The sequence below is a fragment of the Eleutherodactylus coqui genome, chromosome 2, assembly GCF_035609145.1.
Source record: "Eleutherodactylus coqui strain aEleCoq1 chromosome 2, aEleCoq1.hap1, whole genome shotgun sequence".
NCBI classification, from domain to species: domain Eukaryota; kingdom Metazoa; phylum Chordata; class Amphibia; order Anura; family Eleutherodactylidae; genus Eleutherodactylus; species Eleutherodactylus coqui.
Window position 1 is genome coordinate 216399023 of NC_089838.1, and position 15387 is coordinate 216414409.

Genomic DNA, 15387 nt, shown 5'->3' on the forward strand with positions numbered 1-15387 from the left:
CTCGGCTTGGTATAGGAAAACAAAGTGTTCCTCAAAATGCTAAAAAGTAATGTTAAATTTGTACGTCTCCTAAATAGTTAAAAAAAAACGAAAGTTTTTCCAATGTGCGCCCAAAATAAAGTAAACGGGTGGAAATATAAATCTTAGCAAAAATTTCTATATTATGTTTGCACATATTTAAGATATTGCAGTTGGAAATGTGAAAAAATGACGATTTTTCCAAAATTTTCCCAATTTTGGCGCTTTTAATAAATAAACACAATTTCTATCGGTCTATTTTTTCCGCCTAAATGAAGCACAACATGTGGCGAAAAAACAATGTCAGAATCGCTTGGATATGCAAAACCTTTCTGGTGTTTTTCCATGTTAAAGTGACACATGTCAGATTTGCAAAATTTGGCCTGGTCATTAAGGCGCAAACAGGCTTGGTCACTAAGGGGTTAATAATTCTTAAAGAATACCCCTATAATACAGCTTCATTAAGTAATGCAAATAAGTGGTAAAATAATCCACTGCAGCTCAGCAATGGGAAAGTAGCCTATGAATCAATAGACAGCCTTTTAACAGGCATTGCAACGTGACAAGCGATGTAAACCGAACTGGAATATCCATGCACAGACAGCTGTTTTGGGGGTTGTTGCCAGTAGGATTCTGGTTGACTAGGGAAAAAAACAGCAATGAAAGTCAGAGGAGGGGTACTGTTTCTCCTTGTTAAGAGCCCAACAGGAGAAAGCACCACAAGGATGTAGGGAGTCTTAGGCCTCCTGCACACGAGCGGATTTGCATTGCGAAATCCAGAGCGGGATTCTGCAGCAAATCCAGCCCATAGCATGCTATGAAAAAGCGTGATATCCTGCCAACAAGCGGAAATCGATTGCGATTTTCCGCTCGCAGGGGAGAAATCGCAAAATGCTGCGATTTTGTGCAGGCTATGCACAGTTGGCTTCCATTGAAGTCAATGAAAGCCATCCGTCCCGCTGCCATTTTGCAATTATCATTGCAGAATGGCCGCAGAAGCCGCGTCGTCTGTACTGCGCGTGTGCCGGCCAGCGCTCCGGCCGACACATTCGTAGCGGAGGAGAAGATCGGCGAAGCAGTAAGCTGGGGTCACCGGCCGGGAACCGGGTCGAACTCTGCTGTGGGAATTCCACATGCAGGGTCCGATCCGCCCGTGCTGTAATAATCCCCACAGCACTACCTATTGGAAGTAAATTGCCCTATGAGTTGATATCCAGTAGGCCTTCTGAAAAGAGACCTGCTGTGTGTCCTCACCAACTTCGAAGAGACACGTGTAGGAACGGCCAAACAGTGAGTCTCACACAGCTCACCAGACACCCCGTTTCCTCACCTTTGAGCCCCAATAACATAGGTAATGACAAGTTGTCTTTAAAGTAAAGCTTACTGTACTTGCCTAATACTATGCTTCTAATCCAAGTTTATTTGTTCAGATTTAGGAATATGAATCCTGCTGTAAAATAGATTCTTTTCTACATAAATTTACATTTAATATATTAGTTTATGATAACCTGGATTACAAGATAAATACAAGATAAATTAATCTATATCACTATTGTTAGGTATGAGCCCCTTTGTAATATATATACACGTGTATGTATGTGTGTATATGTATGTGTGTGTATATATATATATATATATATATATATATATATATATATATATATATATATATATATATATATATATATTAATTATATTATATATGTATGTTTTATATTTTTATTATTGCTCTGTCTTGCAAAATGGGACACACTTTACCTATTCTCAATCTTTCTGTCTTTGTTCCCTTTTGGCTGTCTGATGGTCTTCGCGTCTCTTCTTCCATTGATGGGCTATCAGTTGAAATTAAAGTAATCAAAGATCTTCCTTGGCCTCCACCAGTAGGACAGCTGGACAGCAGTACAGTCACCGAAGAAAGTGATGTCAGCTCTTCATTCTCCCATCAGACGCCATCCTCTCCACACTTAACATCGCAGAACAGCTTTGAAGACAGCAATGGTGGGTTTATTGTCGTGAACACTAAAACTCACTTTACTTTGTTGCTGTAAAGGTGTCACAAACCATATCTGTGCGGCCATTCTTTATACTGAATACATGATGAACATTGAGCTTACATGTTGATAAACTGTAAATGACTGTAATAAGGTGTTATTACATGCCAGTGATTCTGAAAGTGTTATGTGTTGTACGTTGGGACTGGAGAATTGAAATAACATTCATTCTTTTCATGTATTTTTGTATGTTACTGATAGAGAGCTTTCACTGTGGGTTCATTTTAATGAGCACATTTTAGTTATTTGCCCATCTTACAGCAGTGAATTTCCTATATACCACTTATGTAAAACAGAATATATGATGTTTGTTAAATAAATCTAACGTGGTACTATAGACAATATTCACATAGCTTTGTGGAACGTCAGTGAAAGATGACCGGCTTTAGGAATTTTACACAAGGAACATTGGAGTGACAGTACTGCAGTACTACATGCCAGTCAGGTGGTCAATATGGCAGACGTTATCAGAACACAATTCCCATAGGAACATATCTATGATCCTCATTGGAAGACTTTATTAGGATTTAGTAAAGTTAAATTTGCCAGAGTTTTGGTTCAATTAGCATCAAATAACTGTTGTCAGATTTATTATTTGTTTTAGATACGTTTTGCACCTTATATAGTTTTGAAAAGTATCTAGAAAATGGGGGTTTGGCTTAGAACGAAAAAGTTGGTCTAAAGTAAGCCAACTAAGAGATGACATACAGAGGGGAAAGCTGTCTAACTTGTATAGTAAGATACACCAGATTTATCATGAAGAGTGAGCCACTGTGATACATTTTGGTTCACCCTCTGTCCTTTTTACCATTGGAAATACACAGCAGTTTAAAGGGGTTGTCCAGGGATATAGTATTCTGTAAAACCTTGATCAGCTTGCAGTATTAAAATAATAGAATACATATTCACCCATCCGTGCGCCCCCACTGCTGTCTCAACGATTCTCTGGTCCTCGCTGGTCTTTACTACCAAGTGCCAGCAATGACATCACTGAAAAAAGGGCCATGTGACCAGTGCAGCCAATCACCATCTCTCTTCAGCTGGTGAGTAGCTGCAGTGCTCATGTGACCCAGTGTCATCACTTCCCTCTCAGAGGTGAAGTTAAGCAGGGACCAGAGAGCCGGTGGTGGAGCGTGAATGGGCGAATATGTATTCAGTTATTTTAATACTGCAAGCTGATTGAGGTTTTACTGTATACTATGTCCCCGGATAACCCCATTAACTACAGGCTGATGTCAGACATGTGACCTAATACTTGAGCTGTAACTATATAGATGCACTTCTGTCTCTTGACAGTAATCAGAAGAATTCTTAATTTAGCTGTTGATGTTAGAGGAATAAAAGACATGGTGTCATCCAAGATATGTCAAAAAGTAGGTTATGTTTTGGGTCTGATATTTATATGCTTATATTTTTGCAGTAGGCGTATACAGGAGGATCATGTATAGTCAAATTGGCGATGATCGTGAAATTGTAATTTAGAACTTGGTTAACATACATAGTAATATCTTTCAAAGTGCACAAGATTGGGAATATTTATAGCACTTCGAAATTTGCTTGACTGCTTATGGTTTCCATTAGGCCAGTGCATGAAATCTTTTCTTGCTCCATCTATTATACCCCAGAATAATATACCATGCATGCGTAATAGAACTGTAGCTTATGCAGAGACTGGAAGTAGATTGTGCAAGATAGAAGCAATAAAAAGAGAGAATTTTATGTTGTTTCATAGCGAATCTGAACTCAACGAAGATTCCTTTTCTGTTTTGCCATATCTCTCTGAGCGGTGCATAAAGCAATGGAGTGTGTAACAGATCTTATTTGAAACACAAAGTAGTTGTATGGTTGACAATAAGTGTCCCCTTTTTACAACCAGAGAATGTCTTTGTGCAGGAAGCCAACCAGAAAATAACCTCACAGATAGCATCAACCAGAGAGTAACCTCATATATATCGTAAGACCCCATACATACCACCAGCCAGAGAACACCTTATACTCCTCCGCTCGTTCCTGTATTATCTAAGGCACCTTTCACACAGGATGGAATTGTCCATTGGACGCAGCGCAGACCCGGAGAGCTTCTTTCTGAACTTCTTGCATATTTTTACGCAGACTTTAATTTACGGAATTTCATCTCCTGTATGTTAGAAATCCATAACAACAGTTCCACAAGACATGCTTAATTCCGCAGCAGAAAGCGGTTTAGAAATAAAGATGTGCGGATTTTAACATGCACGTAATTCAAGTCCCACAGGGATAGCATTGTGACGCAGACATGTCCGCGTGGATTAATTCCATCCCATGTGAAAGTGCCGTGGAGGGACTGATACATCGGTGGTCTACTTCTGTTAGAGGACTATCCTACAGTTTAAGTTGGTTTTGTGGGACTTTTTCCAGACTCTTTCTGAGTAAACAATCAAGAGACGGCGATTGCGTGAGCACTGCAGCCTTTTCAGTCATCTCATTAGTGGAGATGCCAAGAGTTGGACTGATACCGATCTGTTATTCATGGTCTATCCTAAGAACGGGCCATCAATATTAAAGTCTCGTAAAAAGGGCTAGTCGTTGCGCAGGGATTCTGGGCTTCCCAGAATTTTCCTGCTAGCAGTGCTACTGATTATCTCCAACTGGATGTACTCTTCTAAGAAGATCTTGCCTCTTTGTTTTTATTGTGGATTGAACTTTTTGTTTACTTTATCTGTACTATTGAATAGGAGAGTCAATACATCAGTGGGTACTACCCTTTATTTGCTCACTGTTTGTAGAGTTTCAGTGGTATCCAAGCAATATCCCCTCAATAACAAATACATATAGCATCCCCTCCATGTGTATTTGTTATTGAGGGCTTAATAGGATTGCGATAGCGGAGAGTCTTTGGCGGGCTGCTACAGCCTTTTCAAGGGGCCACCCTGCTGTTAGATAGGGGGAAATTAGGGATATTAGAGAAACAGATTTATCTATACATATGTATCACCATCTTCCACATTTTGCTACGATCTCCACTATAGTATATGAGAGGATATGGCTTGGATATCAGGGAAATTCTACAGTGAGTAAAGAAGCGGAAGTATATTAACTCTCCTATTCCTATAGCATTGCTTTAATTTGAAGAATTAATTTGAGATATATATTTTTGATTTATGATGTTTTTTTAATGCATATCTAATAAATATATATTTTATGGGAGTTAATTACACTGACCTACTAAACATTTTTTTTTCTTTCACAAGAATATGTAATGGTAATTCTTGTAGGATTTCACCTCCTGAATTCAAATGATTTTTTCATCCGGCAGGGTTTCTTTGTAACACACATTTCAAGTTTTATAAAATTAATACTTATGTAAGTCACCATTCTGTGAAATACAGCTTACCTAGAATGTTTTTGATGATGATTGACAGGAGTATTTTGCTACTGAGATGTCTCTCTTCATGGTCCAGCAGTAGTCAGCAGCATACTGGGACTCCACTTACCTTGGTACCTCTGTTGCATTGTAGAAATCTGCTGATGGAAACGCTCGATATGCTGGTCACTGACTGCCACAAGATTTTTGGGAAAGAAGTCCAGTTGAGGGGCCAAAAAGTGAAGTTTTAAGGACATATAGCATCCCATAGCTTGGTATAATTTTACAAGATCACAATAGTTTTCTGATTTCCAAGAAAAGAAGGGGAGACAATGACAACCAGGCTGCTTTTTGCAATGGATTTAACAGTTCCTGAAATTTTTCATCTTCCATCACTGATCTTATTTGTGGCCTATAAAAATGATTTTTTTTTCAGTTTTGTATCACTAACTTTGGGAAATGTAGATTTGAAGTGCAGAAATGCTGCAGAATTTCTATCAATTCCTTTTACAAATTGTTTCATCAGTCCCAGTTTTATATGCAGTGGAGGCAAACACACTTTCAGGATTCACTAAAGGTACATTTGCCTGTTTTTTTGGTCCAAGAATAAGAGATGAACATTTAGGCCATTGTTTTCGAATATAGTGAGGCTTCCTATCCCAGCTGCCCCATTCACATAAACAGCAGAATTTAGTGACCCAAGTCGCATTCCAAACAATACAGCAATGACCTTCAAATATCCACAGATATTCCTTTTCTAACAACTGTTTCATATTTGCATATGTCTCTTTCATATCAGCAGCACATGCTACAGGTATAGACAGGAATTGGTAACCATTATGCAAAAGCACAGCCTTCAAACTAACTTTTGATGAGTCTATGAACAATCGCCACTCATCTGCACGGTGTTGATTTCCAAGGGCCTCCATAAGAGAACAAACACTATTACAGAAAAATACTGTTTAAAATCACTCTCGCGGCTACAATATCTGCATATTTGTATGTGTTTGCGGAGTAGATTCCATCCTTTGAGTCTGGAACTTAGAAGTTCTGATTGTTCAGACAAGTTTAAATTTCGGATAAGATCATTAGGATCTTCTTGAGATAAGATGTGAGGTTGTGATGAATAACTTACTTCAAATATAGGATCACTTCTCAAATTGCTGTGTTTCCTCTTCAGTGTGAGAAAGGTCAGAGTTGTCACTTATGGTCACAAAATCTGGACACCTTGGTACAGGATACTCTTCACTACGTAAGACAGGCCAACGTGCAGATTACAAATTGGGACAATTCACTATATATTTTGTTTTAGATGTGATTTATTTAATGTTAGTTAGGCAGATATCATCGGAATGGCAAATAGCATATGATGTGAACCGATTTTCCAAGCAGTAAGAAGCCTAACACATGATAAACAGCATATATGTGGGGCCTAGTTCTTATCGGTATCACCAACTTTACACCAGCAAATATTCCTATTGTCGAGGGTTAATTTGTTCAAACAGACTGGTCAGTTATGTTGTCGGTTCCGAATTGACCTAAGCAGGAGGAGCGCTCTTTTGAGAGACCATGCACAGACCTATACACACAGTATATGGTTTGAAACAAGTGACTCTATTTTATTATCTGTATCTCTTGGTATTTATAGAAGATCGCCCACGCAGGGATGCGACCTCTGGTAATATAAGGAATAACCTCATGATTTCCATACATCTTAAACTCATGACTTCTATATCTGACAATAAACTTATGACCTAATCATTAAATAAACTTTGACATTTAGGCTTGATATATGACATTAAGAAATAGCTGATTTCACATGTAAGAGCTAGCAACTTCTTTGCGGTTAGGCTATGTCTTCCGAGACATCTGGCCTTAGAACTTCCTGATTCCACTTAGATCAGACGTACTTCCTCAAAGCAGTCATGACTTCTGTTACACATACAATATATTGCTAAAATATTCTTTTTGCTAAAATAGATTGATAAGCATATATACGGTACTTTGATAAGCGACATTTATTAATTTCTTTACAGTCCCCATTGGCCCTTATCATTCCCCCATTTTGGACATCAGGAAGTCACACACAGGAATGACAATTATGGGGAATTTTGAGGCTGAGTTGATCCAGAGGAAGGCGAAAACCCTTTTAGGAAAAAGCCAATTATCCTTGTATAAAAAGGGAAAAATTCCTTCCTGACCCCAAATATGGCGATCGGAACAAGTCCCAAGATCACAGCCGACATCTGACTTTTCAAAATGCATTATTGCTTCCATGACTCTAAACAAATCTCTTATCATTTATGTGAAACATAAAGTGTATGTTTGACCGCATCACAATGGAACAATATTCATATACATTAAGAAAGGTATTTTCCTGAATAACATGGCTCTCTTCCACATCACTATCGTTATGCACTATTGAATATATATCGCGAAGTGTCTTTACTGGGGTGGGGATAGACAGTAAGCAAGTCCGTAAAATATCTTCCCCACTCCGCAGGTTGGGCATGCACATATGGGAAATATTCAGTACGTCTTTTGCAAAGTATTCCCACATGTTGGGGTGTCCTTCCGCCCAAACAGTCCATCTTCTTCTTACATCGACAGTTGATGAGGAATTGTCCCGAAAAGAGAGTAGTCCAAGAAAACAAAGGGTAAATAATACACCTATCCAGACTATCAATGCTGGTGTCCAGGTTGCCATCCTCCTCCCCCACCCTGGGTTGGGCTTACTCTCCACCCCCCTCGTGGTGCTGAGGCGTTGGAACTTTCTTGCAGTGTGAGGCATGGATCCAAGTGGGTTTGCCTTCTAGCTTGACCGAGGTGGGAGTGGTTAACAGCACTTGGTATGGTCCGTCAAAGCGAGGTTCCAAAGTCTTTCTGACGTGTCTCTTTACCACCACCCAATCTCCGGGATTCAGAGAGTGGGATCCTTCCAAACTATCAGGGTCTGAAATAGAAGAGAAGACTAGGTCGTGTGTTATTTTTAGCTTTTGGCATAAATCCTGCACAAAGGAAGTAACTTTATCATGACCCAGGGATAGAGCTTGGGGGTGATACAGTCCTAACCTGGGCACGGAGCCAAAGAGAATCTCATAAGGAGACAGTCCTGTTTTCCTATTTGGTGTGGTTCGTACTGAGTAGAGTGCCAGAGGTAGGCACTCGGGCCAAGGTTTTCCTGTTTCAACCATGGCTTTCTGTATCTTAAGTTTGAGGGTGCCATTGAGTCTTTCTACTTTTCCGGAGCTCTGCGGATGATAGGGGGTGTGAAAGGCCTGTTCTACTCCTAAGGCGGACATGACTTCCTTCATTACCTCACCAGTGAAGTGAGTACCACGGTCGCTCTCAATGGTCTCTGGTACCCCAAATCTGCACACTAACTCTGACACAAGTTTTTTTGCAGTGGCCTGGGCAGTGGCCTTCGTGACCGGGTAGGCCTCAGCCCACCCAGAAAAGAGGTCAATGCATACCAGGACATACTCATACCTTCCTGACCTGGGCAGCTGGATGTAATCTATCTGTAGTCTCTGGAAGGGGTACAAAGGTCGCGGAGTGCACTTCCGAGGGGTCTTTACTACTTGACCGGGGTTGTGTAGTGCACAGATTTCACAAGCCTTGACGTATGCCTTTGCCATCCTGTCAAATCCCGGAGCGTACCACATTTTCTCCACCAGGGCTACCATGGCATTACGAGAAGCGTGCACCTTTCCATGAGCCAAAAGGGCCATACTAGGATAGGCAGCCGCAGGTAAACACATACGGAAACCCATCATCCAACCTTCATTTCCTTTTACTGCCCCTGCACTTGCCCAGCGCTCCTGCTCTTGCCCTGAGGGGAGTAGGTCCACCTCCTTCTGTGGTGGGACAGAGAGGGTCTGGTCCTTGGCAGGGGGATCAGGATCCTCCGCTGGGCAGGACCTGGTCTGAACTCTGCACACGGGTGCCCTCCAGTCCAGCAGGGCTGCAGCCTTTGCTGCTCCGTCTGCCTTCTCGTTGCCTCTGCTTTCCAAGGAGTCCCCTCGGGTGTGTGCCTTTACCTTTATTATGGCTACCTGCTTCGGGAGCATGATAGCTGACATTAAATTACTTACTGCCTCACCATTCTTTATCGGTCTGCCTTGAGCTGTTAGGAAGCTCCGCGCGCGCCAAATCGGCCCATAGTCATGCGCAACGCCAAACGCGTACCTGGAGTCCGTGTAGATATTAGCAGTGACTCCCCGGGCTAACTTGCAGGCCTCGGTCAGAGCGCACAGCTCCGCTTCCTGTGCTGACATATGTGGGGGCATGGCGCGGCCTATCAGTACTTCATTCATTGATACTACAGCAAACCCTGTCACAAATCTGCCCATCTCATTCTGGTATGTGATCCATCCACAAACATTTCAAGGTGGGGGTTCAGGAGAGGCTTATCTGTGACATGAGCAAATCCAGCTGTCTCCTGCTCCATCAGAGCAGCACAGTCATGCTGGTGCTCGGTGTCAAAAGCTTCCTCTTCGCCTAGGGAATTGACAAAAAGTTGATCCCCTGTGCTTACTCCCCCTTTTGAATCAGTGTCACCTAATGGCAGTAAGGTGGCCGGATTCAAAGTTGTGCAACGTTGAAATGAGACATTGGATGAAGAGTGTACTGCAAGTTCCATTTTAACCTGTCTAGCAAGAGAAAGATGTCTACGGCTCACCTGTGTCAGAATTCCATGTACGTCATGGGGCGTGAGGACCACAAGAGGGTAGTCTAGGACCACCTCAGAAGCTTTCTCAAGTAGTGCTTGTACAGCCAGAACTGCTCTTACACAGGAGGGTGAACCCCTGGCTACTGCATCAAGATGTGCACTGTAGTATGCTACAGGGCGCTTTTTGTCACCATGCTCTTGTGTGAGGACGGCAGTAGCATGTCCCGCCATCTCAGTCACGAACATCTGGAAGGGTTTATCATAGTCTGGCAGACCCAGTGCTGGAGCACTGGTAATCTGTATTTTCAGCTGATGAAAAGCTGACTCGGCTTCCGGAGACAAAGCAAATGGCTTAGAACTCAGGCAGTCGTACAGAGGCTGCATGGTCATGGAGGCAGAGCGAATCCACGGCCGACAATATGAAACTAACCCCAGAAATGTCCGCAACTGAGCATGGGAGGTAGGGAGTGGCATGTCCTCCACCACCTTGGTACGTTCTGGCGTGAGGTGTTTTGTACCAGGACCTAGGCAGTGACCAAGAAACACAACATGAAATTTGCAAAACTGTAATTTGTCTTTACTGGCTTTACACCCGCTGTCTGCAAGAAAACAAAGGAGGCTGAGTGAAGCCGCAACACAGGTGGGTCTGTCCGGTGCACAGAGTAGGAGATCATCAACATACTGAAGCAGGGCCACACCTGGTGGGACCGTCCATGCATCAAGTACAAGCCTCATACATCGGGTGAATTGATTTGGGCTGTTTTGTGCCCCTTGTGGTAGGACAGTCCAGCAGTACTGTTTTCCTCGGAACGTGAAGGCGAACAGGTACTGGCAATCGGGGTGGATCGGGACGGACATAAATGCATTGGCTAAATCGATCAGAGTGTACCAACAGGTTCCGGAAGGTATGGTGGACAACAGAGTGTAGGGATTGGGGACCAAAGGTGTTTCTAGGATGGTCACCTTATTGATTTCTCTTAGATCGTGAACCATCCGGTAGGTATCAGGTTCACCTTTCTTCCCTTTCTTTTTAACCGGGAAGAGTGGCGTGTTAGCGGGTGAGACGCAAGGTTTTAAAGCATTCAAGGCACATAACTCTGTAATAGTGGAGGCTATTGCGTCTTCCTGTGCCATGGCTAGGGGATATTGGCGGATCATGGGGGCTTTTTCCCCATCTTTGAGATATACCATGACTGGGGGTACGTGGAGATGGCCCAAGTCTGTCTTCCCTTTTGCCCAAAGGGTCTCTGGCACTGCTGAGAGAACCTGTGTATCTTCTGGGGTCAACACATATACAGTACAAGAAGGAGGCGGAGTGACCAAGTCTGCTGCCATGAGACAGAATACTTGGTGGTCGGCCGCAGAGGTACTGACATGAGCCTCACCGGAAGGATGGAGCTGAATACAGCACCCCAGGGGTCCCATCACATCGGTTCCCATGATGCAATCCCCAGCGGGTGACACCAGGAAGCGAGTGAGGACTCGTGACCCTTGAAAGGAGACTTCTATGGGCTCGGTCTCACGCATGGGTGTTGGTTCACCGGACACTCCAACGGCTATGGCTATGGAGTCTGAGAGGGGAATACTAAGGTCATTGACTTGTGAGGTACTGACACATGATTTAGTAGCCCCTGTGTCAATTAAAAAGGGCACCTCCTTCCCCTGGATTTTTAGAGGCTGAAAAATTTGTGGCCCACGTGCGTCAGTAACTATAAGGGACACGGGGGAAGGAGTGCCAGACCTTCATTGGTAATTGGTATACCCGTTGTTTCCCTGTGGGCGGGATGATGTGGTATTGGCCGTACTTCCCTGTTGCCCCCTTTCGTCTGACATGTTCTGTCTAGGGCGTTTAGGGGCTCTACAATTACGGGCCAAGTGTCCAGTCTTCCCGCAGTTATAACACTTACGGGTCTCCCGCCTGGGGTCGTTAAGTCGGACTGTGTCCCCCTCCATGGTGTAATGTTTAATCATAACACTCTTTGCGTGGTCTTCTGTATCCATGACAAATCCTACAGCTTTCTTATATAGATCACGCGGTTTGGCCTGTCGCCAATCGGGGGTACATGCTTTAACGCGTTCAGACAGGCGCTTATCTATTCCTTGCATAAAGGCTTCACAAAAAGCAGCATTACGTATTGCTTTTGGACAGTCATATAAACCCAGATCTCTGCCAACTTCCTCTAAACGGCCAAAGTAACATTCAATAGACTCGCCCTTGTTCTGTCTACACTGGGTTAGGGCTGTACGTCTCTCTTGGGCTTTATCCTTAAACCAGGTTTTAACCTTGTCAACATATTGAGTACCACTAGGTAATGTCTGGGGGTCATCTGGGCGATCTTCAAGACCACAAAATTGAGCAATACTATTGTAAAGGCCCAGAGGACATTTTACATTCATAAGACATTCCATATCTGTCCAAGTGGCAGAATAGTTTTTCTGTATGACTTCCAACTTTCTATGGAAAGCTGCTGGCTCTGTCTGGGGATCGGGCAGTTGCTGACACAGTGCCATCTGGTCTGTGGCGCTCCAGGGTCGCCATGTAGTGACTGTAGACCCGGGAGTTGGTCTATGTGCGTCCGTAGGTCTGTCATTAGAAGACGATGGTCTGTCAGTGTCCTCTTGTCTGACCGTGCCCAATGGTGGACTCGGTCTGTTTGTTTCTCTATAATGGGTAGTGGAGGTTGTAACTGGGAATAAGGGAATCGGTTGTCTACACTGATCCCTGCGACGTGGAGTCCCACATACTGTACAGAGTTCTTTAAAACAGGCATTCTGTTGACCACAACGTGGACAGTCCCAAGCCGGACCTCTATTTACTTCAGGGCCCGGGGATCCTGATTGAGGGCTGTATGGAGGTGTATCCATCTGGGCAGTAGCCTGTGGATACGTAGGAGGCAAGGGTGGCAAATTGGGATACAGAGAATTAAAGGGATTATTAGGAGACATTGGTGGAACGGCCGGGACGACAGGAGAGACTAATGGAACCGTAGGGGTTTCCATGGGAACGTCTATTGGTGGCCGGGGCATAGGACAATAAACTAAAATGCCCTTGCCTCGGGACTCGGAGTCCCAGTGTTCGTCTTCTGCTGTTTTAGAGCAGTCCAGGATAGCCTTCATGCCTTTTTCCAAACCCTTTTTTCTTATTTCCTTTCTATGCTTATCCTCATATTGTGACCAAAATTCATAATTGAATGTTCCCGCCTTCTTAAGGCCTATACGTTTGTAAACTTTATAGGCTTGTCTGCAAATGTCCTCCCCTTCTCTATCTTTAATTATCTCAATAGGAGTCTGATATATCTTAGATTGTTCAGACCCCATCTTGACCACTTCCGACTATTCTTCACTAAGTATACAGGACGTATATTTCACACAGTAAACTAAGATAATCACTGAGACTATCTGGGAACACACAGTTCCCTGTCCCGGAATAGATTTACAGAACTAAAACGTGGTCAACTTCAAACACTAGGATTCAGGGGAGACCAGACTTCGCCTCTTAGGGAACTTTTAGTAATATTATAACAGATCCAGAGTAAGAATATGACTGCCAGAAATGAGACTATAACAATAACAATTATTTCAATCTCCAATACAGACAACATGACTCTTTAAGTCCCAATGAGTGAGTTCTTCCGTCTAGGACAGTTAAATGAACTTATTCACTCTAAAATATGGACGGGGCAGAAAATATAGGAAACAGGCAACAACATACCTCTAGTCCGTTAGAGACACACAGATCAAAAGAATCCAGACTGTATAATAGTAAGATAAGCTCTTACCTGTTACACCGGTGTTTTAGTCTGGGGTCTCCGAATCCAGTATCCACGTCAACGGGCCAGGAGTTTGTTTCAGTCTACTGGTTGCGATGTCCCGTAAAGGTAAGCCCCGCCCCCTAGTTGGGCGCCAAGAACTGTCGAGGGTTAATTTGTTCAAACAGACTGGTCAGTTATGTTGTCGGTTCCGAATTGACCTAAGCAGGAGGAGCGCTCTTTTGAGAGACCATGCACAGACCTATACACACAGTATATGGTTTGAAACAAGTGACTCTATTTTATTATCTGTATCTCTTGGTATTTATAGAAGATCGCCCACGCAGGGATGCGACCTCTGGTAATATAAGGAATAACCTCATGATTTCCATACATCTTAAACTCATGACTTCTATATCTGACAATAAACTTATGACCTAATCATTAAATAAACTTTGACATTTAGGCTTGATATATGACATTAAGAAATAGCTGATTTCACATGTAAGAGCTAGCAACTTCTTTGCGGTTAGGCTATGTCTTCCGAGACATCTGGCCTTAGAACTTCCTGATTCCACTTAGATCAGACGTACTTCCTCAAAGCAGTCATGACTTCTGTTACACATACAATATATTGCTAAAATATTCTTTTTGCTAAAATAGATTGATAAGCATATATACGGTACTTTGATAAGCGACATTTATTAATTTCTTTACAGTCCCCATTGGCCCTTATCACTATCAATCATCATCAAAGACTTTTTAGGTAAAATGTATTTTGCATAATGTGGACTTACATAAGTACTACTTTTATAAAACTTGAAATGTGTGTCACAAAAAATCCTGCCTGATAGAAAAATGGACACATGTGTGGAGACTCCAATAAATGACACCTCACAAATTTACACAAACCGTCTCTTAGCTCCTACCCCAGATCACCTGAGTGTGGCGTCATCACAGGTCCTTTATCCTCCTTTTGCAGTGAATGAGGGATTATGAGCAGACTACATACCCCACAAACCCCTGCGGCCTCAGTTGCTATGGCTACAGCAATACTCAGTCTGAAAGATTATACCTGCTTGTGAGACATCTGGATACCTGTGTGGAGACTCCAATAAATGAAACCTCACAAATTTACACATACATAGCTCATATGCTGACAGGACCTGTGATGTCACTGTCATGTGATCAGTCACACGGTCTCTGAGGTGAATGAGGGATTATGGGCGCCCTACATCCCCCCACAAACCCCCATGGCCTCAGTTGCTATGGATGCAGCAGTACTCAGTCTGGCAGTTTGTAGCTGATTGTTACACAGCTGGACACCTGTGTGGAGACTCCAATAAATGGCACCTCACAAACATCCACATACATAGCTGGCAGTGCATATTGACCAACAACATTGAAGCATAGTCCTTCCCTACTATCTTCACATCTACTGAACGTGATATCATGTCATCTCAAGTGCTAATGCCGCCAACACCAGTCCAGCCTTCATCTAGTCATGAACCGTTGTCTGGTGTTCAAACAAACCATAGCTGTCGTGCAAACATG

At 43.0% G+C, this 15387-nt stretch overlaps 1 protein-coding gene across 2 annotated transcripts in view; it reads left to right on the forward strand.

The window, feature by feature from the left end:
* The window catches only part of SHF (Src homology 2 domain containing F), a 317699-nt gene that overhangs the window by 213006 nt on the left and 89306 nt on the right, over positions 1–15387 (forward strand). For both annotated transcript variants that reach the window (XM_066592477.1, XM_066592478.1), the window contains exon 4: positions 1858–2016. In XM_066592477.1, coding sequence (XP_066448574.1) covers positions 1858–2016 — 159 coding nt within the window. The remainder of the gene's footprint in view (positions 1–1857; positions 2017–15387) is intronic.